General features: G+C 40.6%; 1 protein-coding gene across 12 annotated transcripts in view; it reads right to left on the bottom strand.

The window, feature by feature from the left end:
* OTUD7A (OTU deubiquitinase 7A) overlaps nucleotides 1–24,775 on the bottom strand; it is a 138,242-nt gene that overhangs the window by 11,935 nt on the left and 101,532 nt on the right. For all 12 annotated transcript variants that reach the window (XM_064388534.1, XM_064388536.1, XM_064388537.1 and 9 more), the window contains 9 exons: nucleotides 21,616–21,798; nucleotides 19,519–19,737; nucleotides 14,461–14,562; nucleotides 13,018–13,145; nucleotides 12,187–12,299; nucleotides 6,733–6,860; nucleotides 5,061–5,210; nucleotides 957–1,071; nucleotides 628–712 (listed from right to left, as the gene is read on the bottom strand). In XM_064388534.1, coding sequence (XP_064244604.1) covers nucleotides 628–712; nucleotides 957–1,071; nucleotides 5,061–5,210; nucleotides 6,733–6,860; nucleotides 12,187–12,299; nucleotides 13,018–13,145; nucleotides 14,461–14,562; nucleotides 19,519–19,737; nucleotides 21,616–21,798 — 1,223 coding nt within the window. The remainder of the gene's footprint in view (nucleotides 1–627; nucleotides 713–956; nucleotides 1,072–5,060; nucleotides 5,211–6,732; nucleotides 6,861–12,186; nucleotides 12,300–13,017; nucleotides 13,146–14,460; nucleotides 14,563–19,518; nucleotides 19,738–21,615; nucleotides 21,799–24,775) is intronic.

Here is a 24,775-nt window from a genome sequence, read left to right as displayed (position 1 = left end):
GAAAAATGGATTTTTCCCCTCTTGCAGCTTGTTAAAATACTTTCTCCTTTTGTGTTCTGTTTCTCTGTTCAAACCCCATCTGTTTAGGCTGTCTAAATCACCTCCATCCTCTCCTAGCAACCTTTTGCTTCCAGCCCAACCCCTCCACCTATTCAATGCAATTTGCAGAGAAATTTCAGTGCCAGCTGGGCAGGGTTCTAAAACAGCTCTCTGGAAGAGGCAAGCTCCAGTTCAGTGCCAGTCTGTGGCCTTTTGTCAGCCACTCTAAACTGGGAGCTGTCCACAAGTGCACATGCACTCTCAGAAAGAAGTTGGTGACCTAATGGTGGCATCAGGAGAGCGAGACAAAGTTCTGAGAAAACAACGGTGAGAAAAGGTTTCTTTAAATTACACAAACAACTGAAATTTATACCAGAAAAAATAAGCTAGAAGACACATTTCAGCAAAAAATATACAAGCAACAGTGTTATTAAAACAAATAACCAGAAAAATCTGTAAGCCTGATTGGCGTCAGTGAGCCATGAGTGACTGTCCCTGCTGCCAGGACACTGAGGTGTCTGCAGGCAGCCTGTCCTGCTGTGCCTTGCATCTCCCATGCTGTGGGACCAAGGGGGAAGCTGACCTTACCCGTGTCTCAGAGGGGATGCGGATCCAGGTTACATTCATGTAGCTGTGCAGAAGATTAAGCTTTGCTTCAAGGGACAGAATCAAACTAAAGAAAAAAAGAAGGGAACAAGCAGTCAAAAAGCTTGAAAGAAAAAGCAAAACTTCATAACAGGGGGAGATGTAACAGCAGCCTGATTGTGACTGTCAGCTGAAGAACCCCCCCATGTCTTCTGCCATGTAAGCAGAGCACATGAACCAAGCCCTCACTGTTAGCAGTTCTCCCAGCACTGCACCCAGGTACAGCTCAAGGCATTTTACTGCTCAACACCAAAGTTACAGAAAGGTCTTACTTGGCCAGTCTGGTGTTATCATTGTCATCTTTTCCCCACTCCCAGTCTTTCCCAGGATCGACCGCAAAGTGCAAAGGCAGTAACTTGTGTTCAGAGTCAGTCAGGGGGATCACCGCTGAAGCAGAGAAGAAACAAGGATTGGGGTGGGGGAAACAAAAATGACAAAAAGAAGAAAAGACTCAGCTGTGAAAAGCAGAATCACTGCTTCAAGAAGAGCAGAATTTGTGCTGCAGAATTGCCTCATCCAGAGCACCACAAATGATTTATACTGAGCTCCATTTGCCTGTTTTCATGTTTGTGCAATAAAAGAGGGAGAGGTTAATACACTGATTGCTCCTGGAGTGAATGACAGTCACCTGCGGAGGAGGGGAGACCTCTGGAGAGAGCACATGGCCATTTGTACTGTACAATCAACATTTCCTGGAGACAGAGCCATTAGCATAGCAGAAAGCAATAAAATGTTGCAATATTCCTGTCTATCTCTCAGAATCAGAGATTCATGTTTGTTAATTATTTTGCCTTTTTAGTTTAGTACCTTTGTACTGTCAAAAAATAAAAATATATTGATACCAACATTAAGAAAGAAAGCAAGAGGAAGCTTTTGGATTTACACTGGATTAACATAATTGAAGAGCAGAGATCAACATGTATATGGGTTAAGAGGTCAGTTTGAGGCCACTGAGTGAGTGCAGTGCAAAGGCCATTATTGTTCTTACAGCCCAGCACTGCTGCCCAGCAGTTTTGCTCTTCTGCTCTTTCCCCTCTCTCCTCAGGCTCTGCCCTAATGACTCTGCCTCTTCTTTATACTTAGCATGCAGGGACCACACTCAGATGTCACAGAGTGTCTATCATTCATCACCAGGAAGAGACTAAGGCATAAAGCAATGTCAGTTTTAATTAAAGCCACTGATTCGCTTCCATTTGATTAGGAAAACATATAAAAGCTGTTGAGGGCCTGGGTAGGATCCTCAGCATGGTGCAGGTCACTGCTGCTCCTCTGACAGCTAATCGGGGCATTTACCTTTGTGCACCAGAGCTCTTCAGGACTTGCCCTGAGTATTCATCCCAGACAATCCAAGGGCAAAGAAACCCGGAGAAGCCACCCGAACATCGTGGCGCTCAGTTACTGAACCCTGACTGCCCCAGGGGCTCTGTGCTGTTTGTAACCCTTTCTGTCAGGACACGCGGCGTTCCGCTCCACGCCGCTCGCGGGGCTGCCCAGAACGGCCCAAAGCGCCCCAAACCCCGCGCGCGCCGCCCCCTGCCGGCCGCGCTCGGCCCCGCACAAACTGCGGGGCACACAGCACACACGGCACTGCGGCGTCCTGGGGCACCGCAAATGTGCACTGTGTGACAGATGAACGCACTGCTGACACTTCTGGTGTAATAGGAGGGCTCAGCCTAAAGCATTCAATGCAATTATTGCAACACAGAGGCTGGAATAACTGAGAAAACAATTAACTGAACGTGTTTCACAAGGAAAATGCATATTCTGCCAATTTACTGAGTTACTAGCAGGCACTGGCTGGACTGACATCTGACCTCAACCATTTAAAGCAAGAAGACAACTTAGGAAAGAGTAATGTTGTAAGTTTACAACACAGCAGTTCCCTTCTGGTAGCACCTGGTTTTACAGGTACAGTCTGGTAAAAAACTGTGAATGTAATCCTAGGACAGGTGGTGATGGAAAGCTTGGAGCAAAGAACCACCAGAGAGTTGAAGCAGTCTCTTTTTTGGGATAGAAACTTCAAAGAGTAAATGTGGCTTTCTTCTCTAAGGGCAGCTTGAAACAAACTAAATTTCACATAGTTAAATATTTTGGCTTATAAACAAATTTGAAAAGAATCTTTTTTAAAGCTTACTATTTCTACTGATACTGAAAATATCTATTAAAAATGCTTAGAGAGACTCCATTTTATTAAAATACAAAGTTAAGCACAAAACAAACCTTAGAGCTGATTGTCCATAGCATGTCACTGTTGTCCTAACTCCTGTGCATATTCTGAGTGTCACAAATGTGTTCACTGAGTTGAGTGCTGACTGTATCCCCATTCTAAGGTATAGTCTGAGGCTGGTGTGAAGCATTGCTGTTTTCATGGAAAATAAACCTGCTGAAGTGAGGGACTTTGAAAATTCTGTCTTCACTGCAAGAGATTTTCTCAGGGAATTTTGTTGGATAGTTGGGGTTTAATGTAACATTTCCCCAAGTTCCTGATAGAAAAGTATTTTTTTGTCACAGCTGCCAGCAGAGTCCATCCCATTCATTTCTAAAGCAAACCCCACAGACTGCAGCACCTCCCTGACACCCAGCAGGGTCTGCAGCTGTGCTTGGTGTTGGTCCCACTTGGCTGTGGCTCTCTAGCTGGAACTACACTTCTCCAAGCACAGCCCACCAGCCCTAATTCCAGCAGAAGGGATAAGTGACAAGCAACAGCCGCTGGCTGGTCCACAGGAGTGTGACACACACAGTGAGGACTCTGCTGCCATTCCCTGGCTGGGGGTGCTGCTGCCTTCTGTGCTGTGAAGGAAGTCACAGCACTTCCCAGCTCTCATCCTCATGCCTCAAGTGCCACTATTCATCTAAAAAGAACAACACTTTAACTCTTTCTGAACATGCCAGTACGATAAAATGCTGACACAGCAACTGACATGGTGCTGTTCAAGACCACTGCCACACCTCTCACTGTGTTACTCGGACTGAGCACAGCAGCATGGAAAGCTCCAGTGCCAAGGGAGCAATCTCAGAGACAGCTGAGACCTAGTCTGTGTTTTCCATAAACAAAGACACACAAGATCTGCATCAGTACAGCCTGCATTAATATAAAAGTATTTACCCATTTTTAATCAGACAAAGAGGGCCACTGGTGACCATGAGAAAGCCAGGGGCTGTGTGCTGTGTGTAATAAGAAGTGTCAAAATGTGTCTTAAATCCTCTCCAGACAAGGGGATATTAGCATGTTTTCTCTTTATATCTATTTATAGTAGTGTTTTGAATGCTCTGATACAGGACTCTGTGCCAAAGCAGAACTTCAAGCATTCACATCAGTATTTATCTGACCACACACACTTCTCAAATGCAGACATAACTGTCTGCTCCACTACAGAGCTCAGCAGCTGCTTATGTTTGTGTGTATGTACCTGCAGTAGTTCAGACACCTTCAGATGCTGCTCCTGACATTTGGTTAGAGCATAAATACTACAAGTTATGAATGGCCTGGCTCTCCAGGATGCTATTTTTAAGAAGGTGCAGCTCTAAGCTGCATTCTGATAGCTCAAAATCTGCCCACATGCTGAGGCCCCTGTGCCATTGCTGCTGACACTTGACAACTGTGGTTCTCTCTCCGTTGCCATGTGCCAAAGCTGCCAGAGCTGCTCTGCTGACAAGGTGCAAACCCCAGGCACTCCTGGAGCATCCCTGTGCCCATTTCCCTCCTGTCACATGGAGACAACAGCAATGCTGTGGTTGCTGCTGGACTGCTGCAGTCTCCAACAGCAACTGGCTTGGCAGCTACAGCATTCCCTTCATCCCAAAATAAATGCCAAATGCTCTCTGCTCCTCTACACAACTGAAGCTTGTGCATTCAAGGCCCTGAAGTAAGAGAGGTACAATCAGGTCACACAAAACAAACGCCACTTTGATTCACCAACCCTTGTAATTAACCTGGATGAACTTCTACATGAAAGTCAATATTTAATGTTTCTGATGCTGTCCTAGATATCTGGTACAGGTTTCTTTCCCAGCACCTCTCCTGTGGGAGTACAGGTATAGGAAGATCCTACAGAAAAGCAGCTGCTAACCTCAAGAAGGACATTTAATGTTATTGTAACATTACTGCTCTTGTAAGACCTGGGGTACTGAAGGCAGAGAGATGTGCCTGAGATAAATGAGGCTCCTGTCTGCTGATATTATTCCAGTTGTTAGAAAAGAAGAAATGGACTGTGCCATTGTCTTGTGATTAAGCCACTCAGATTCCTAAACATGCAGCAATAAAACTTAATGAGCACTGTTTCCTTTCTGACAGATAAATACATCCACAGGTAAAAGAAAATACTGTGTGCACTGTATTCAATATATATACCAGTGTTGCTGTGTTTAAAGCATACCTTGTTCTCTCTGTTGGTCTTTTTGTTCCATGGAGACAAGAGCAGAGAAATGGGCCTGGTCATAGGCCAGCACAAGAGGTGAGCAATGGCATCTGTTTGGCAGAACTTCAAGTGGCAAATAAATTCCTCCAAATGGTATCGGTGCAAACGCTGCAGAGAAAAAAGATATTTTTACAACTATATGAAAAAACAGGCAAGAGTTGTATAAACAATTGTGCTGCAATATCATCAGAGCTCCAGGAGAGCAGCTTAAAGTGGGGTAATCAATGCAGAAAACAGTCACAACAACAGGTAAAATTTCATTATAAAATGTCAGGAAATATACAAAGAACCATGAGGAAGATCTTCCACTCTTACATAATTTTTCTTGCTCTAATTGTTTATTGGTAAAGATATTATGGTCTTGTAACAAAATCTTGATGATTCTCATGCATGTAAGCAGAGTTGTACCTTCCTGTAATGCTTCTAGGCCAAGTTATTTTCTAATAACTGTCAGTAAATACACTGTCAGGCCTTTCGGTAACACGCTCTGCTTGTGCCTTTCATTAACAGATTTCCATAAAAAAAAATTACAAACATGTTTATAGTCCACACGTATATATCTGAATACACATACATGTATATATGATAAAGTTAAGGAAAGACTAAAAAAATCCTACAAGTAGAATTTTAATGGGATGCTCCATCTGGAAGGGCAAAATTTTCCATTGAAAGATTTTACACTTGTTTATACATATAATTATGGGAAACAGCAAGTTTGGGCAGGAAAACTCTCTCAGTGTTTTTGCTTCCAATTATTTTTCCTTTTGCTACAAAAATATTGCTGAAATATTTGCAAGATGAGCTCCCCTCATGAACCCCTCATTCTGGCTGTGACCAATCACTGCACTGTCTTTCAGGCATGTTTCTCAATAACTTACAGAATAATCTACAACCATTACTTGTAGTTCATAATTTGCACTGGAAACAGAAATGATGCAGTATTTTCCTGCGGAAGTAAATTTCTGTAAACTCCATCCCTCTTTAACATCCTCTTTTAATCAGCCAAACATCCCCCTTTAATTAAGTAACACCCTATCATGAATTAGAATTCTGCTAGTTCCTGTTAGAAAGTGAGCTGAATTTAATGCTCTGAGTCCTTCTCTGACAGGGTTGAGCTGGCTCTACATATTGACCTACCTAACATTTCTGTGCTCACACAGGCAAACTGAATAAAGCATTTTGGAAGCTTTTGAATGAGAGGCTGCAAAGGAGTCATTAGAAACAAAAATCTGAGATACACCCATTTAAAATTCAATTTTTCAAAGTCAGATTAGATTGATTTCTGCTGAGTTTTAAGTGGCACCTAAAAAACATGTCAAAATTAGACCTTTATTCACTTAGACCAGTCAGAAATGTATTGTGTTCTTTAATTTGGTGGTTATTTAAGTAAATAGGGAATATCTAGGATATTCCAGCAAGGGTTGTATAATTATCCTGTATTTTTTTTTTGCTTTTATCTAATAGAAATGGATAGAGTATCATTCTGTGTTTTCTGGGTTTTTTTTCCTTTCAGAAAAAGGCAGCAGCTCTGCCATGAGCACTGGTATGTTACAGCTGGGTCTTTTGCTGGTATCAGTTTACAATGGATTTGATTTACAGAGGTGCACGGATCCCTAATTAAAGCTCTTACCTTCTCCCCCTGAGTCTCGTAACATTGTGTCTGCTACTACAACAATCGGTCTTCTCAAGATGTGGGCTAAGACAAAAACGTGGAATTCTTCCAAGCTTTCATAAACTGGATCTTCTGCATTGTCCACCCTGGAAGACACAGCATTTATGAACACAGACTTTATGAACCAGCTTGAACCAACTTTGGTGGATCAGCACACCCCAGCAGCTGTTTCTTCTTCACTGTCCCTTATATCCCCACTCCTCTGAAACCCATTTCAATCACTGAAGTAGGTAAAAAGAAATGGAAAGGAAAATGTGCTTTTGTAAATAAAATAATAGTAGCATTTAAAAATTAAAAAAAGTTTTCCAACTAGTATCACTATGCTTTAGATCAGCCCCACAATCTTCCAGGAGATGGAAATGCTCAGCACCTTTAGAAGCCAACCTAGAATGTCAATTTTCTACCAAAGAGGTCATTCCTTTATCTGGACTACAAGAATAAATCTGGTAGCCCCCACTTCTCTAGCTGACCATTTCCAAGCAGTTCTATGACTGCATAAACAATTTAATACATTTTTTGTTTCAGTTATTCCCTTTCCGTTTTCCCAGTTTAATGTCATTAATGTCAGTACCACATTTCAAAGCTTTGTCTCTGGCTGGAAAACAAAAACAAACTAGATGGAAGAAGACTGAAAAATGGGAGGGTTGTGGGAAGCAGACAAAAATGAAGATGATAATTCACAGGAGGCAGCTCCCGTCTTCTTCCTGCCAGCTGTGCAGGGAACCTCCAAAACTGACTGCTGTTAATTTTCTGTGTATGTGAAGAACAGCAACAGAGCACAAGTGCCTGGACACTGCTCCAGAGTGTGTGGGACAAACACATCAACCTCTCAGAGGTCTCGCAGCATCCAACCCTTCCCTGGAACATCACTTTAAAATCCTTCATCCCAGCCTAGGAGCACAGCAGGGTGGAAATGATCCTGGGGCAGGACATTCACTGGTCAAGGAGTGACACCTCTCCTTCCCTGCATCCCTCCTCCTGCTACCCACACTCATCAGGAAATTGTTCCTGATGTTCAAACCAAATTCTCCATTTTGCAATTTCTTCCCCTGTTCCTTACTGAACTCTTCTCCACAGCTGGCTGCAACAGCTTTTCAGCATTTGCAGTCCATTCTGTCACCTGAGAGCAATCTGTCAGCCAAAAGCAACTCAGGGGAATCATGTTATTGGCAAGACAATATGCCAGAAAGATTTTCAGCTATCTTCTCACATTAGTATTTCCAGCCTATCAGTCCTAATTTTTTCCTTCAAATCCTCTAATTATTCCTCATCTCCTAGTTAATGAGGTTTTTCGAAGTGAAAGGCATATTCTAGATACAGCTGTTATCAGAGAGATCTCTATCCCTTTGATCAGCTGATGCCATGCCTGACTGCACAAACTCCAAAATTCCACTGAGCTTTTTTCCTCTTCAGTATCACATCCCCATGTTGCTTGATTCACTATCTCTGCTCATATTCACACATTTCAAACCCTTCTCTGCTATTACACATTCCACTGCTCACTGCCACAGGATCAGAGAGGCTGAGGCCACAAGGGAGCTCTAGGGAACCCCTTATTCAGCCCCTGCTCCATCAGGGCCACCCAGAGCCCTGCAGGGTGTCCAGACAGCCTCTGGGAACCCCCAAGGAGAGAGAGAGTTCACAGCCTCTCTGGGAAACCTCTTCAATGCTCCATTTTCTACCATCACTGCCACTTGTTCATGTGGCCTGTTTCATATTATTTCAGTGCCACTTGCTGAGGATTCAGTATGAATTTTCCTAAAGATTAATGAGAATGATAAATCATCATTAACAAGTATCCATAGCAACCTGCCACATCCTTTGATCCAATGATCATTCCACTTTTTTTCAGAGATCTTTTATGTACACTGGCTACATGAGCATGAAAATTGTGGACTAAATAATTTTGTCAATAAAACATAGAACCAAAGAAAATTTAAGAAACTGAAATTAATTCTTCTGTTCATGTAAAGCTAACTTTAAATAATGAAATCCACTTATATAAGAGTATGCAAATCTGCATTGCAGAATCCTGCTCAACCAGGGCACTCTGACTAAATAAATTATCTTTATTCTAAGAGCAAATTACTAATAAAAACAAATAAAAATCTCAGTCTGACCTACAGGACCACTGGTACCTCCAGTCCAAACACAGCAGACATGGTCTCAGCACCCCAAAGAGATTCCCTCGCTTATAGAAAATCCAATTTGTACTGCAGCCAGGAATGAAAGAAAACCTCTTTCAAAAAGCTGGAAGGGAAAAGTCACCTACCCTGCTGTTCTACCTGGCTGGCTGCTGCTCTCTCACCTGTAAATTCTGAGCAATTCTGTTCTCATGTCCTTTGATTTCCTGCTAACAGCTCCCTATGGTAACATTGCTTTCCTTCCCCACACACAGCTCCAGATTTTCAGTCAAACAAACTCTAACAGCTCTTCTGAGTTTAGGACTCATTTTGGGATTCACACAGAGCAAGAGACCAATGCCCTCAGCTGGGACACACTGAAATAACATGACAGGGATAAAGTTCTTCAACCTGGTGATTTGCCAGAAGCAGACCAGAATGATAGCTGAGTTCAGGGCTCAGTTTGCCTCCATTCCATTTCTGACACCTTTCTTTTCCTGCTTAATTCCCAAATGAAAACCAGCAGAAATCACAGCTGCAGCTGTAGGTGTAGGAACCTCTCCTTTGATTTCCTTACAGTGTTTGTCAGCAATGGGCTTCAATTCAAACACAGGAAATTGCACAGTAGTGGAACATTCTCTTTCATTCTTCAAGGAAAAAAAGGTATATTGAATTGACTAAAGGAAAGGAAACACAGAATGTGAATGCTTTGGGTTCCATATTTGAATCACCACAGCAATTTGGCTGTGCTTGGCTTCAGTACTTTATGTGAACTGAAAATAGGCCAGCTAAAAAGAGGTATTAGCCTTTAGAAACTACAGCTAATAATGAATAAATATGTTATAATGAACCATTTCTATCTGCACCCTACAATTGCTGCACATACTGAACAGTTTAAAAGAAACAGCACTTCTGTAACAGACACCAGATCAAATAAAAATCATTTTAGGGCAATATCTTGTTAAGTGGTCTAAACTACCTTCTGTACAAGGTGAGGGTCTTGCATGGCTGCAGGAGTTGTGTATGAAGAGCTGTTTGTTGAAGCACCCTGAATACCAAGCCAAGTCCAAAACCTCAGAGGACACTTACATTTGAGAGGTACTTCCTGTTTAAATGTTCTGGGTTTCTGCCTCAAACTCAGTTCCAATGACCTACAGGAAGATTACAGCAGTATTCCCTTCCCTTCTTCCCCATTTCAAGTCCTTTGAACTTTGAATAATCTTTGAATAAGATAATGCCAACAGCACAGACACATCTGGGAGGTGACAATAAGTACAAATATCATCCACTTCCAGGGTCTGTATGAGCTCAAACCACAACAGCACCTGGGTTTTCAACAGTGAATAACAACAGTCATATTCACTCTACAGGAGAACAGGCTCTGACTGACAATTGCTCGGTGAAGGAAGGGGATGAAATTTTCTTTTGAGCAGGATGGCAATAGTTAGGTTCTTAACAAAAAACAGGGTACCAGACATTTTCCTTTTTTTCATTGCAGTTCCTTCAATTCAGTGCCCCTGCTTTTGCTTGTAAATGGAGATAAATGAAGCAATTATGTTAATCTAGAATTAATTTTTTACATTTACAGGAAGATGTGCAAATCTGTTTCAAAACAAGAATCTGCTTGCTCTGCTTTACATGCTGGAAATAAGAACTTAATAACCAGGTTTTTCTGTGTTTCCTTTTTCTCTTTTTCCAATTTCCCAGCCTCAGAATGAGAGTGTCACAAAGGAGAACTCTTTGAAAATTTAGCAACAATTGCTGATCTCCTTTGCATGTAGCTCACTCTGAAAAATAACTGAGAGAAATTTGCAGGTGAATGAGGCAGCACAATTCCAGCCTTAGGTTTGTCACTGAATTCTTTTGAAGCAGATACAACTTCTGATGCTTTAGCTAATTCTGACACCAAAGGAAAACGTCTCATCTATGGTTCAAAGACTGATGTGCAAGCTTGCTTAATATAGCAACTAACTAGAGGACATAATATACCCCATCTCAAAAATACTATTTTGATATTCCTTTTCCTTGTCAAGGGCCCCACTTTGAACATGGGCTCATTAAACTGAAAAAATAATTCATTCTGCCACACTCATTCTGTCTTTGGAATGAATGTAAAGAGAAGTATACATTCAAATCTTTAACAGGATAAGAATTTCGTGCCTGATCCATCTTTCACTATTTCAAAGGAAAAATTAACTGATGGCTATTTGTATTTACTTAATTTTGATTGAAAAAAGAGAAATGCAAACCATGAAGAGAAGGTTATTTATGTACTACCTATACTCCCTGTGTAGGTACCTGAGAACTGAAGGTTGACTGCCTGGCAAAGAACATTTGAGGGCATCTCTGACTAGAAGGTACTGAAAATATGTGGTACATGGAAGATACAAAATGAAACAGAACAAGTCAGAGAAAATTTGGGCTGAATGACCAGATTTAATAGAAATATGAACTGAACTGCATTAGAAAACTGAAATGTATCAACAGGAAAATATGTACAAACATAAGAAACAAACTAGAGATTAAAATGGAAATACTTAAATACTTTTTTTTTCACTTCAGAATAGAAGAAAGTGAGACACACTGTGGCTGACAATTTTCTAAGCAAAGTTCTCCTGAATTCCTAGAATTACCTATCCTTAACATCACAAGGTTAAAGGGAAAATAAAATATTCTTTCAGAGGCCAAAGAATATTTTCTACAAACTTTGTTACTCACATTGTGCTGTATGCTTTATTTTGTCAATTTGTTTATCACCACACATTATTGTCTCCAAGGGAAACAGTAGGTAGAGAAAATTATGCACTGAGGAAATACTAAATATTTTTAGTGATAAACACTAGACACAAAAACTAAAGCTTCTGAATTCTGAAGGCTGGTCAATAATCCTATCCTTTGGGGATAACTGCACTGAAAGCAAGGGATGGTTTATAACAGTGGCTATTTAAAGCAGATTCTATATATGGGTCAGGGGTATTTGAATGTTGTAGATACTGTTTCATCCCAAATCTTTTCACAAATATATTCCTGAAAAAAACCTAAATGATACTGCCAACATGCTTGTTCCACAAGAAAAACAATTAGGATTTATTACATGCAGACTCTTTGGGATATAAAGTAACCTCAGGTTAAAGATCCCACATAATAGGATATTTAGATAATTCTGCCGTGCCAAAACAGTACAACAGCTGCAAAGGCAGGTTGGTGGTGCTATGAGCACCTTCACCCAGTTGTGCTGTGCTGTTTTCCTACCGAGAGCAAGGCTGGGATTGTCACAGGGTGAGCTTACCCCCCTCCAGTGCCCCCGTTCTTGCTGAAGTGCGTGCGCGGCTCGCTCGACGCCAGCTTGAGCAGCTCGTTCCACTCGCGCTCCCACTCCTCCTCCGTGTATACCAAACCTGACTATGGGGCACAAGGAGATGCTGTCACCACTCTGCTGACTCACAGTGCAGGCAGAGCTCTGTACAGTGTTTACAACTCACCTGAGCTTCACACATGACTCAGTTCAGTATCTTGGACCATTAATAGTTCAACATTTCTACTCAGGTTAAAGAATATTAATTTATGTAAAAGATCTAAAATACAACTGTAGAGTTAGCATATTCACTTATTTGCCTTCAGGATTACTCCTGAAACTGGCTTTTCTAGCCACTGCTTAGGCACAGACACATCTTCAGGAAATAGTTACATGCTGAAGGTACAGCTTTTAATCAAAAATCAAATCAAATTTACAGATGATTTTTAGTTACAACACTTCCACTCAATATTTAGCCACAGCTCTAAAAATTCTAATTCAAGATTCTGGGAAATCTTTCTTAAATGGAGCTCTATCTCTTTTGTGAATTTCATCCACTCTTAAATGCTTTTGATAGGTAAATTACACATTTATTTTTCTACATGTTCCAAATGCACCTTTTAGGCACAAAACTCTGCATAGTTATATCCACAAAGCTACAAACACATTTGCATTCTGGTATGAAAATTTCAAATACAAGTATCTCTTTCCCCAAACAAAATGGCAGCACAAGGAATTTGATAGCAATTAAAACTTTCACAGCACACTTAAGAATGTTTGTAACCCTAAATGATATTAACAAGGCTGTCTTTGGGCCATACAGACCTCTTTATTCTGCTGAGTCTGTTGCCATCTCCATCTTCTTTTCAGTGCTTCCCTTTCAGCTCCACTTCTCATCATAGTATAGAGGGCTTTCCGTAACACAAGGTCCCGGTCGTGAAATCCCCACATCCCTAAGGCAGCACAAGACATCCACTTTTAAAGAAGCTACAGTGAAAGAGAAATAGCTAATACATAATTGAAGATTCTCCCTGGCTAATAAATCACCCACTATTTTTAAGATTTCCAAAAGAAAGAGTCATTGCAAATAAGCTAATGAGCAACAGGAGTTCTAACACATTTTAAACTTTGATTAGGAACAACCAAGGATATGAGCTGGTTCAGTGTTTGCTTGCAGGCAACTCCAGCTTTGCTGCAAACCATGGAATATTCAGTGCTCAGGTTGGTTTAAGCTGCAGTTGCCAGCAGGCACAAGGATGTTAATGAGCACTGCAGGCACCCCTTGGAATCACAGACGGTGCCGGCCCCCAAAGGCTCCGGCTCTTACACAGCAGGAAATTTCCTCTGGTTTCAAAATGAAGAGAAAAGCATTCAAGATGATAGAAAGTCTAAAAATACCACCAGACACAGGCTTTCAAGTTCATTTTAAGATAATGAAACATCTTTATATGGTTGGGAACAGTAATCTACACCAAAAGAAAGCAGAGCTGTCCCCAGTCCTGGGCCTAGAGACAGCCATGTTTCAGTCACTACATTGTCAGCTGCTGAGTTCAGGTCAAAATACTCCAAACATTTACAGTAATTAACATACAAAATCAAGTAGACAAAGATAAAAGGATCCTTGGAAATAGAAAAGATTTTTTCTTACTACATCTTTCAACAAGAGAAGTCTCTTCAAAATATTAAAAATCCCCATGTTTTTAAAGAGTCACTCTTCGAAGTACTTCTGGTGGAAGATTTTAGCAGTATCAAAAAATCTAACTTTCCTCATAAATAGGTTAGGATGTAGAAAGCACAAAGACCTTTGGCTTCACAGCTTTCTGTGATTTGCAGAAAGGCTTAAAAAATCTTGTGTAAACAATTAATTCATCAATTGGAAATTATTTCAATTCACCCCAAATGCTGTTTCACATATGCTTAAACCCTACAAGGAACTAACAGAGATTGACAGTGCATTCTTGAAACAGCACAGAACTGCTGGAAGAAAATCAAGAGAATTAACTAATTTCCTTGCATACAATGAGGACAATCCAACAGAAGCACCTGGAATTTGCCTGTTCCAGACCTGTTAGGCTGGGAACACAAAAAATATAAGGAAAATACAGATCCCTGGTGTCTGTGATACATGCGTTTGGATACTGTTCCAGTTATGCTTTTATATCCTGAGAAACCTTTTCCTTTCCTGCTTTAGGGAAACAACACTACAGTGGAATGTGAAGAGCAGTGAGTATTTCTGGCAGGAGGTTTCCTGCCCAGACTGCCCCTTACCCAGAGAGGCAGCATGCAGGAGGCAGTTTCCATCACCCGTTGTGGCCAGGGGCAGCAGGCGCTTGCAGCTGGTGCACACCGTGGACCACCAATTGAGGCGTCCTGGAAAGGAAACACGGGTCACAGGGGGAGAGGAACCTGGAACAGGAGCTGTGCTCTGGGCAGGTAAACACAGAGCAGCACGGGGAACCATGAGCACCCTCTTTACCAAATAAGCTTAAATGTAATGCTAGAAGTCAAAACTGAGAAGATTAGGAATGAGGCAGATAAACTATTCTCTACATGGATCTAGAAAAGAAAAGAGCACCTTTAATTAATTAGCATCTTCCAGTCTCATACGCTGCATCCAGTGATGGATTTCCAATGAGTTTATTGCCTTAATACCATTATGAGTCTTGCTGTCAGTTCCTAAACATAATCAACATTGGCCTCCCACACACACATGACAGATTACATTAAGGTAATAAAGGAATTTTTCTTTTGTCTACAGACAAAAGCAATATGTATGTGGTAATCAAGATATGTTACTATAAGGTAAGTTTATTAAGTAAATTATTTCAATCAGATGGATTGCTTCAAGAGCTGATTCTCCTTTCATTTCCCATAGTGTAAATCATTATTAGATCTACTAAAACCAACAGCTACACTACCAGAGAATTAAAATGACACCAAAGCATAGCCCGAGGTGTAGTATAGAATGTGGCCTTTCTCTTTTGGGAATACTTACAGAATCACTTATCCATCATTGCTATGGGAAGCATGTTTTACAGATTATAAACCAGAGACGGGTTCTGGAAAAGCCTGGCAAAAGGATACCTATTCCATGAAGAAATAAGTCATAAAGACTATCACTGCCCAAGCCCAACCAAAAGTAGGCAATTCCTGGCACACAGGTTGCCATGTGGTAGCAAACTGGAGTGTTAAGTCTTGGTTAAAAGGTCACGGGAGCACTTCTAATAGAAAGCAAACAAATGGGGGTAATTGTGTAGCATCTCTGGGGATGAGGAAGAGCAGATGATTAACAGGGATGAGTAGAGCTGGTACATTTCCCAAGACTTGCAGGTCTGTGGGTAATGCACAAGTGAATAATTGAATGAATAATGCAATAGGCAGACTTTTTCTCCCCCAGTTTCTTGACTGGGAAGCTGGGAATAAATAGCATCTATATATATGTACAGGCAGTCTTGCACTTAAGGTTAAACCCCAAAACAGGAGGTAGTTCAAACAACAAATAAGTGCCTCTCCATTAATAAGTTTTCATTACAAAATCATAGTGAAGTTTATTTGTAACTACAGATAATACACATTAGGGGAAAATAGTGTAGCAATATTTATTATGCACCCCAGTTATTTGTTCTGGGTACTAAGAACAATGAAATTAAATTGCAATTGGTCCAAATGGGTTAAGAGTACCACACTGTAAAGATGCACAGCAGATCAATAAGCACATCTGGTAATCCTCAAATGATTTTAGCAGCTGCACTACACCTCAGACTAAGCTTACCGAATTCTAAATTAAATATGCACTAAAGAAGCTTAATTTAAAGCACTATTAGACAGCCTTTGGAAAGAACAAGATCATTTTTAGCAACTCCTGCATCTGTGAAATAACAACTTGCCACCTGTTTTTAGCAGAATGTTTAGGTGGGATCGTATTCAGCAATAAATTACACCAAGGTGCTGTGTGTAAAGCCTAGTTAGAATACCTAAAAACAGACCTTAGGTAGGATTTCAGGAAATAATGAGTGGCACTGCTTTGCAGATTAACATCTATTGGTAAGAAATGCCAAAGTCTGGTGTTTATGAATCTTTTGAGTAACAGAAGATTTTTATAAAAGTGATCTTCCATCAAGTGCATCCTGCAAAAAGCGTCTGGGGCTTGGTTAACATCACAAAGCTTATGGCTGACTGAAAAAATAGCAGCTATGTGTTTATTATTGGATTATAACAAAAAAGTGGTGCATTTTCATTTTCCAAATCTAGTAGTTATAGTGGGTCCTTTTAGGGAAAAGCCAGGAAAATTAAGCTTAGGTGAAAATTGAGATCAAACATCTCGACAATTTTGGTGGATTGGTTTGGGAGACATGAAGCCCAGGCTTAACAGCATATTACTGTTTACAGTTCTTGGACTTTCATACAGTATACTTGTACCATTTGTATTGAATTATATTTCTCCACTGCAGTAGAATTGTTTTACTTTCAGTTAAAAACACTGTGTTAGTCCAGCCACTCCTCTGCCTGTACTGTTTTTTAAAACACACTACTTCAGTACCGCAGAACTTTTCATAACATCTCTTTTTGTGTCAACCCACACATTAACAACACACAGGGGAGCACATGTCTATAATGAAAATCAACTTGCTGCAGCAAAATATTTAGAATTATAAAATTGCTTCCACACAGACTTCATTTAATATTATCAGTACCTCGAGCTATCCTCTGTTGAAGAAGCACAGTAATTCCTGCCAGATCTTAGTCTGCCCATTACTCAGGAGCTGACCTCATTCCAATTCTGGCAATAATCAACAGCTGAGTTTACAAGATGGACAAAACCTCAACACGTTTTTATGAATGTGATGCATTCTATCCTTTCAGAGGAATATTTGGAAAGCAATCATATTAAGGAGTAAACACTACACTGCAGCAGTGGGGAGTAAGTAAATCACACTGCCTTTGGCAGGGCCTTTATCATCTCACAGCACTTTGCAGTAAATTAGGAATTTTGTTCTGAGTTTCCATACAGATAGGATGTAACCAGGACATGATGTCACATATAGATGTCAAGCTAGCAAGAGTTTAAGCATATTAAAAAAGAACATAAAAACCTTACAGGCTTTTACAGACACCCAGCTCATCTGGGCACCTCAGAACCCACGTGTGACACTGTTAGTGGCAATGCTGTTCTCCCAGTCCAGGTTTTGGGAGTAGTAAGCTGTTAGTTCCTAGCAAATTTCCTCTTCCTTTGCCTAATCAGCTTCTTTTCTATTTCTTTTATCTTGAAATTCATTGTATTATACCCAAGCACACTCTCTTCTTCCTTTAATAACATCCCCAACCTCACCTACAGAAGCTACTGTCCTTCATGGGTTGGTTTGAAATATATTTTAAGCTCTTTGCAGGGAATGCACCTCATCTTTTAAGGTTTTTTATGTCATTGACCAAACCATAGTCAAACTGTTGGTAGGAGACAAAATGTCTAATACCATGTGTCTTTCCTATTAATTCATTATCTTCATTTTGTATAACAAAATAGGCAGAAAACTGAATATCTTTACATCTAAAACAAAGACAAAAGGTTAGTTTCTATGAAGCCTTACATGATTTTCTTAAGCAAACTATTTGATCTGTTTAACTTACTTGAAATACAGAAGTGTTTCCTAGGAAGTTCCAGGTTATTTGAATGCAATGCTCATGAAGTAAACTAAGTCTATGCAGGCTACAGGACACTAATGATCAAAACCCTGAGGGCTTCAAATGGTCAAACCCTCGCCTTTCCAGGGTGCAAGAAGCTCTGGGGATGAAGGCACTTTTCCAGTGTGTGTCAAATTACTGCCCTAATTAATATGGAGAAAATAACAAATTATTTGTTCTAATTTTCAGAGAGGTTTGAGAGAGGAATGCTAGGAGGCAGCAAATTCTATAGTTCCTGCAGCCATTTCAAGTTCAAAGCCAGCCAACTCTGTATGGCTTAGAGGATGTCAGCTCTAAATTCACTTATTCCCTGATTTTAAGGTCAGAAAGCCTCTGTGATCTTCTAGTTCATACTAGACTCTAAAGGCTGTAATTGCACTGCAGCAGGTAGGTTAACTGTATGGTACTGTACCAAAATATCTTCTGCTATCCCTATGCAATTTGGAGGGTTTGGCAGAGCTGCCAGAGGAAGAATCATCCTACTTTTCCCTGTCCTCCTTGGGTTAGCTAGTTCTTAGAGAAACTGGATATATTTTTTTCATAGGTAACTTGCAGTTTTCATGCTTCATGGTTGCCTGGTAGAATTCCTACCTTATTTTACACTGCTATTTCTCCCAGAAAAAGGCCTAAAGGCCTTCTGAACACTGCTTGGGGTTATTTTGGTTGTTTATAGGTTTTGTTTCTTTTTCCTTAAATATGTATTGTTTGAGGCATTTATCTAAGTATGTCTGGCTTTTCAATTACCAAAGCTAAAAAAGAGCACATGACAACACCTCCTAAGTACTCAGTGAGACACCAGATTAGGAGAGCTCCTGCCTCAAACCAGAGCTGCACTTTATCAGTTTGGGCTCACAGAGGGCACCAGGGGTGGAGAATTAATCCCAGATCAATCCAGTGTTACACAGTAGAGTAATCCACACACAAAAAAAAAAGCAACTGTCTGTTCCATATTCCACAAGCAACCATGAAATCTGATTTTAGAACTCTTTTATATCACCAGGGTTGGGCATTTCACTATACAGATGTGTTCATGTCATGGTTCATTAGCATTCCTGCTGTTTCATAAAGCACCAATACTAATTTTAAATAGATTTCTCCATATCCTTCAAAATTGGCTTAAAACTTTAAACTACTAATAGATGTGAATTAACATTAATTTTAAATATCTACACTTTTTTCCTCATGGCAACACTGAAGTATTGCTTTAAAGTTATGTAGTTACTCATTACAAAAAATAATAAACACACAAAGTACATATCTAAAAACTATTTTCTCAAGCTGCAACAGAACTTGAAGATGTTTCCTTTCACAGTCACTGCAGTGTGATTTCTGTATGAGAACTGGAAGTACCAACTCCCTCTGACCATCCAGACTCATGTCCTTGCCTATTGCATGACTCCCCCACCAGTCCCTTCCTCCCTCTCTCAATTTCTTTGTTTTATTAACTAAATCTGACCATTTTTTCTATAATGTTTTAAAAGAAACAGGGGATTGGTATATGAGTCATTTGGCAAAGAACACAGTACTTACATTTACTCTCTGGCTTTTATTTCCCAGGCAGGATGTGCAAGCTCTGGACATGAAGCAGAATTAGAAATGCCAACCCAAAAGGTGGATTGGCCACCTGACACCCATGGTGTCACCCACCTGCTTGCTCCAATGCCACCATGGTGGCCTGCTCAATCAGGTCCCGCTCGATGAAGCTCCTGAAGTCCTCGCTGTACACGCTCAGGTCTGGCAGCTGGAATGTGTAGATGGGCATCTCCAAAGGGAACTGCTCATTGCTGCAGTCATTGGCTACATGTGAGCGAGCAAGGGAGACTATGGCTGAGCTGGCATGGGAAATCCCTCTGGAGAGACGCTTTTCTGTCGAGAAACCAAAGAGCAGTTACAGCCTGCACCACTGCCCAAAAGGCCAGCAATGCCAGGCTGCTCAATGCACTTTCATTTCACTGGGAATATGTTCCACGTCTTGTTTGCTACCTTTTTCAGGTTATTTCCCCACTGTGAAAGATTGCTTGTTCCTATTATAGGTCCCTTTGGCAAGCCAGAGGAACTTGACTCTCCTTCTAGCAAAAAAGACCAGCAGTAAGAGTAACAAAATATGAAAAATAAATATTCTTATAAAAATTTTCCTTTATCTTAAGTTTTCAAGGATTCATTGGAAGAAAAATTTATTGACAGACAGATGACAATCAGTTAATGTTTTGAATTCCTAATTAAAGCTTACTTTAACATAACTTATGACTAATAGTGTTTTTAAGACATCTCAAACTGACTAATGGTTATTAAAAATTAACTTTCTTGTAGTTTGTGAACTTTTATTTCTCTAATGGATTAAAGTTTTTCTAATTCTGAGAGTTAAATTGCACTCCCTAAATTACCCTAAATGGAGGGAGAAGGCAGAAGATTTGATTTTGAATTTGTTTATTCTCCCGGTACATCTCAGCTAAATCCCCTAAGCAGGGACACTGAAGTGCAGGGCAGCACCCCCATGTGACATCCCCTGCTGCCACTCCCAGCACAGCCCAGCCCTCCCCTGCTGGCTGCATTCTCCACTCCTTTCTACAAACCAAGGTGCTCCTTTCCCTTCTCTGCTCCCCCCTGAACACCCCTAGGTTCACCTGTCAGTCAGAGGTGGCTCTCTGACCAGGAGATGCTCAGCTACACACGGAGTTGGCAGCCAAACTGCTGTCAGTGCAGGTGGTCAAAGCCAGACGTACCTCACAGTACCCTGCACCCACTAAACATCAGATGGACATTTCAGTGCAAACTGTATCCCAAAGAGGCTGAAGGGACATGGTTTTATCAACTGTGCTGCTCTTCCTTCTTTTATTTGTATTCAGTGCTTTAAGGAGTCTTAAAAAGCACCACAGTTCCTTTTCTTCTGATGGAAGTCAGCGATTTTGAAAAAGCTTTACTGAAACTCTTAAGTACTGATGCTATTTCCTGTTTAATACAAGGGAAGAGCCAGCAGGGGAAGGGAAGCCCTTCTGTTCCTTTTAATGGCTGCACAGAAAGACATCACCAGGCTACTGCTCTACCTGCCTACATGACAAGCTGTCAGACCTGCAGATTTATTTTGGTGCAAACAACAGCTTCTTGAGAAATCCATAGAAAAAAATTGCAGCCTAATAGTCAGAGAGAGAGAGATCTGAAATAAAACCCATAAGAGATCTGCAAACAAAAAAGCAAATTCTAATGCTGATCATCTTGTACTGGAAATTAACTGTTAGAGGTAGCTGACTAATTTTTCTTAAGGTTTCAATTTCTATTCAGCAGGGGATAGGAGGCAGTTTCTGTGGAACTATAAAAGAATGACATTTTAAAGCTGAAAGTTATTCATAGTCTGCATACACCCTATTCACACACTGTGAGTAAGAATGCAAAGAGTGAAATACAGATTTTTAAACCTTTTTGTTTGTTTGTTTCAATAAGCATAGAAAACTATATACAAGAGTGGTCTGTGACACCCTCTAATTAACTCCTTTCATGAGTACCACAGGACTGCTTGGGACAACATATTTTACTTTAATCACCCATTAAAAAAAAACAACTTGCAGAACTGAGGCAGAGCTCATAACCACCAAAACATGAAAAATAGGGTCTAACAGCAGCTCTGAGCCCCGTGACAATGACACAGCTCCCACCCTGCTGGCACATGGCCTCCCACTCTCTGCAGCCAAGCACAGCTCCCAAGTTGGAGACCCACCTGTCCCCTGAAGCCCACAGAGGAGCTCTTACCTTGGGCAATGTCATCCTGCCTTTGCAGGCAGGGCCTCTCAGCCTTGGTCACCTGGGGAGGCTGCTCTGGCTCCTGCTGCTTGTAAAACCTGCCCTCGTTGAACACCTGGGGCAGGTTGGCCGTGTGCACCTGCCGCAGCTGCTCATAGTCATTCAAAGCTGCTGTCAGGTCCCAGTTCTTGCCTGCAAAACAGCAAAGGAACCCTCAGCTCACCTCTGTCTGGGGAGCAGCCACCCCCACCACCCTCCTGGGACCCCCCCAGCCTGTGGCATCCCAACACAGCAGCACTGTGGGAAGAAGTGTCAAAGCCAGCTGCCATCCACTGCTCTCCTCTCATCCAAAATCCATGACATTGCACCACAGGAGTGATCAAGGACTTCCCTTACTCAGATTACAATCAAATGGCTCCAGAAATTAGCCATTTAGGATGAACTCTAAATCCCACTGAGAGGGAGCAATAATTTGTAATTGTGTGGTTGTATTAATAATAATTAGAAGCAATGATGGAAAGACAAGAGTGATAGTGTCATAGCCCAAAAGAGTGAGAAACTTTCTTATCTTTCATTTTCAGAACAGCTAAAATGCAAACACAAAATACTTTAGGTCCCTTTATCTCATACATGAGAGAGAACTCACTCTCAGACATTTAAAAAGCCTTTTAGAAAGCAGGTAATAAAGGAGAGTGCTCTGTAACAAAACCTGCAGCGAGAGACTCAGCCAGTGTGGTTCCATGTTGTGAGAGCTACTTGTGGAACCTGTCAGCACAGAATCCTCTAAAGGATTTGCTTCCATCTTCCACTTCAGTATATTGCTCTGTATATTCCAGTAGCCACAGAACGAAGGCCAATATCCAGAGATGCACAAGTCTGTTTAGTACAGGTGCAAAACAGGACTTCTCATTTTCAAAAAAAACATGAAAAACAGGTTGAGATGTCTGCCTGCTATTTTCAAAATAATCTTGCTAAGATACAGAGATATCTACCATTCTCCAAGTACTTGTTCCTAACTGGAAAATTAAAAATATTAAATAACAAGAAAGAGAGACCCTACAAGTTACATGAGACTTTCAGAGCATTCCACAAGCACTTTTCCTGGCAATTCAAAAGTAACCTGGTTCTGACTAATACATGATTTATTACACCATAGAAGGTTGTCATTTTATGTACTTTGAGAAGCTACATTACCTGAGTAGCAGTTAAAGATAACTTACTTGCTTACACCAAGGAGATAAGCTAAATATAGTACAAAGCAGTTTTAAACAGATAGAAGAAAGCCTTTTACTGTTACAGTCATATCTGTGAAGAACAAAAACCTAACCAAAGAAGGAAAAAAATAGCACAAACAGCTGGTACCTACAGTGTTGAGCTAAACTACCTCGGGTTTTGAAGTACTAACAAAATTCTGAAAGGAGAATTGGTATCACTGAGCAGACTATAATATCTAGCTAGTTATCTAGCTTCTGAGCAGACTATAATATAAACCACCATGTGAGCCATACAGAATTGTTCTGTAATGTTGTAATTGCCTATTAGAAAGCCTGTAGGACAAAATGTAAATTCAGTGCAAATTGTCAGAGATACTGGAACAAGAACTTCAGCTACTGCCAGCATTTGTTCACTAAAAAGCCCACATAGAGTGAATGGCTGTAATCCAGTCAGGGCTCTGCTCTAACTTTACACACATCCCAAGCAAGTTACACAACCCAAACACAGCCATAAATGCATTCCCAAATCCAATCAGTGCTTGGAGTAAGAACTGCTTTTCTTTGGTGCTGGTTTTAAGGCACTTCACACACATTTCTTCTCAACCACAAAAACAATAAAATAAATTAAAACCAAAAAAAAGTGAGGGTGACAATAAGTATAATTCTAGGAAATGTAGCTTTAAACAAAACATTATTATTCTAGTATTGGCAATGCTACAAACCCAGGGCTATGTGACCCAGGAACATCCTGGATTTATTGAGTACAGATCCCCGAGTACCAGACCTGTAGCAGTGGAACACAAACAGCATTTCTCAGGGTATTCCTTGCAGTTCTCCTGCTCAAGATTTTTTCATGTTTAAATTCTGAAGCTGACAAAAATCCCAGTGCATGTGCTTGAAGTGGCTGCTGTGTGACAGGGCTTTGATGTATGTAAGAGGAAAGCAGAAAATCAACAGACTCACAGAAATCCCACTGGCCTCAGTTTTAAGCCAAATGCAATCATCTTATATAAAAGCTCTGTCATAAAAATTACATTGAGCCTTCAGAAAGCAGGCTCAGAGTGTGTTGCATTTAAAACTGGATTGCACAGTGGCTCTTGAGTTACGTTCCATAGTACATTGCAGCAACTGAACTTCTAATATAGACTTGAAACCTTACAAAAATTAAAATTTCTATACTTAACACAGAAATATTTGGTTTTCAAATCTCTTCATATCCCTGGAGTTCTCCCCATCTCCTGAACAGAAGCACCAATTCAGCACCAAAGCCCTTAACTTCAGAAAACCAACACAGGAAATTATTATTGGACTCACTTTCCCTAAATTTGCTGGAGCCTCCAAGCATTGAAATGCAAGAAAAACGTTCAATCAAATTAAAGAACATATTCAGCACCTTTCCATCCCCATGAAATAGTGTTTTTGAAAATTAGCCACCCTCACTGACCAGCATAAGTGTTCCCAGCTACCCTCCCCACTGGAAAGATGGGAGGTTCCCCCTTTGCCCCTCTCCATTTGGTTTACACTTTCACAAGTAAATACAAATAACAAATCTCTTGTTTTCCCCACTTCCCATAAAAAAAAAGAGGAGAATTCATCAGTTTGGGAGAATTAGCAAAGAAAAATACTAAGTGAAAGTAAAGGAAACTGGAGGCAGCAAAGACAGAGAAAAAGAGAGAACAAAACGAAGGGTTTTATGAAAGACTTAGAGAAGAAATTCAAATAGGTACAAAAATTTGATGCAGTGCAAAATAAATTTTAAAAATTTAACAAATCTAATAAAATATGATGTAATTTGAGCCACAGGAATAGACTGCAGAAACAAGAGGCAAGCTGGGAACCAATCAGGAAAATTATTAAATTCAGAAACGTCCAGAGTAGATGATCTGAACAAGGATTTCTATCAGTGTGACACGTAGGTGACAAAGTTTCAGCTGCAAAGTGAAACTGAGGAAATT

The sequence above is a fragment of the Passer domesticus genome, chromosome 14 (genome assembly GCF_036417665.1).
Source record: "Passer domesticus isolate bPasDom1 chromosome 14, bPasDom1.hap1, whole genome shotgun sequence".
Classification (NCBI taxonomy): Eukaryota; Metazoa; Chordata; class Aves; order Passeriformes; family Passeridae; genus Passer; species Passer domesticus.
This window is presented reverse-complemented; position numbering and strand designations above follow the sequence as displayed.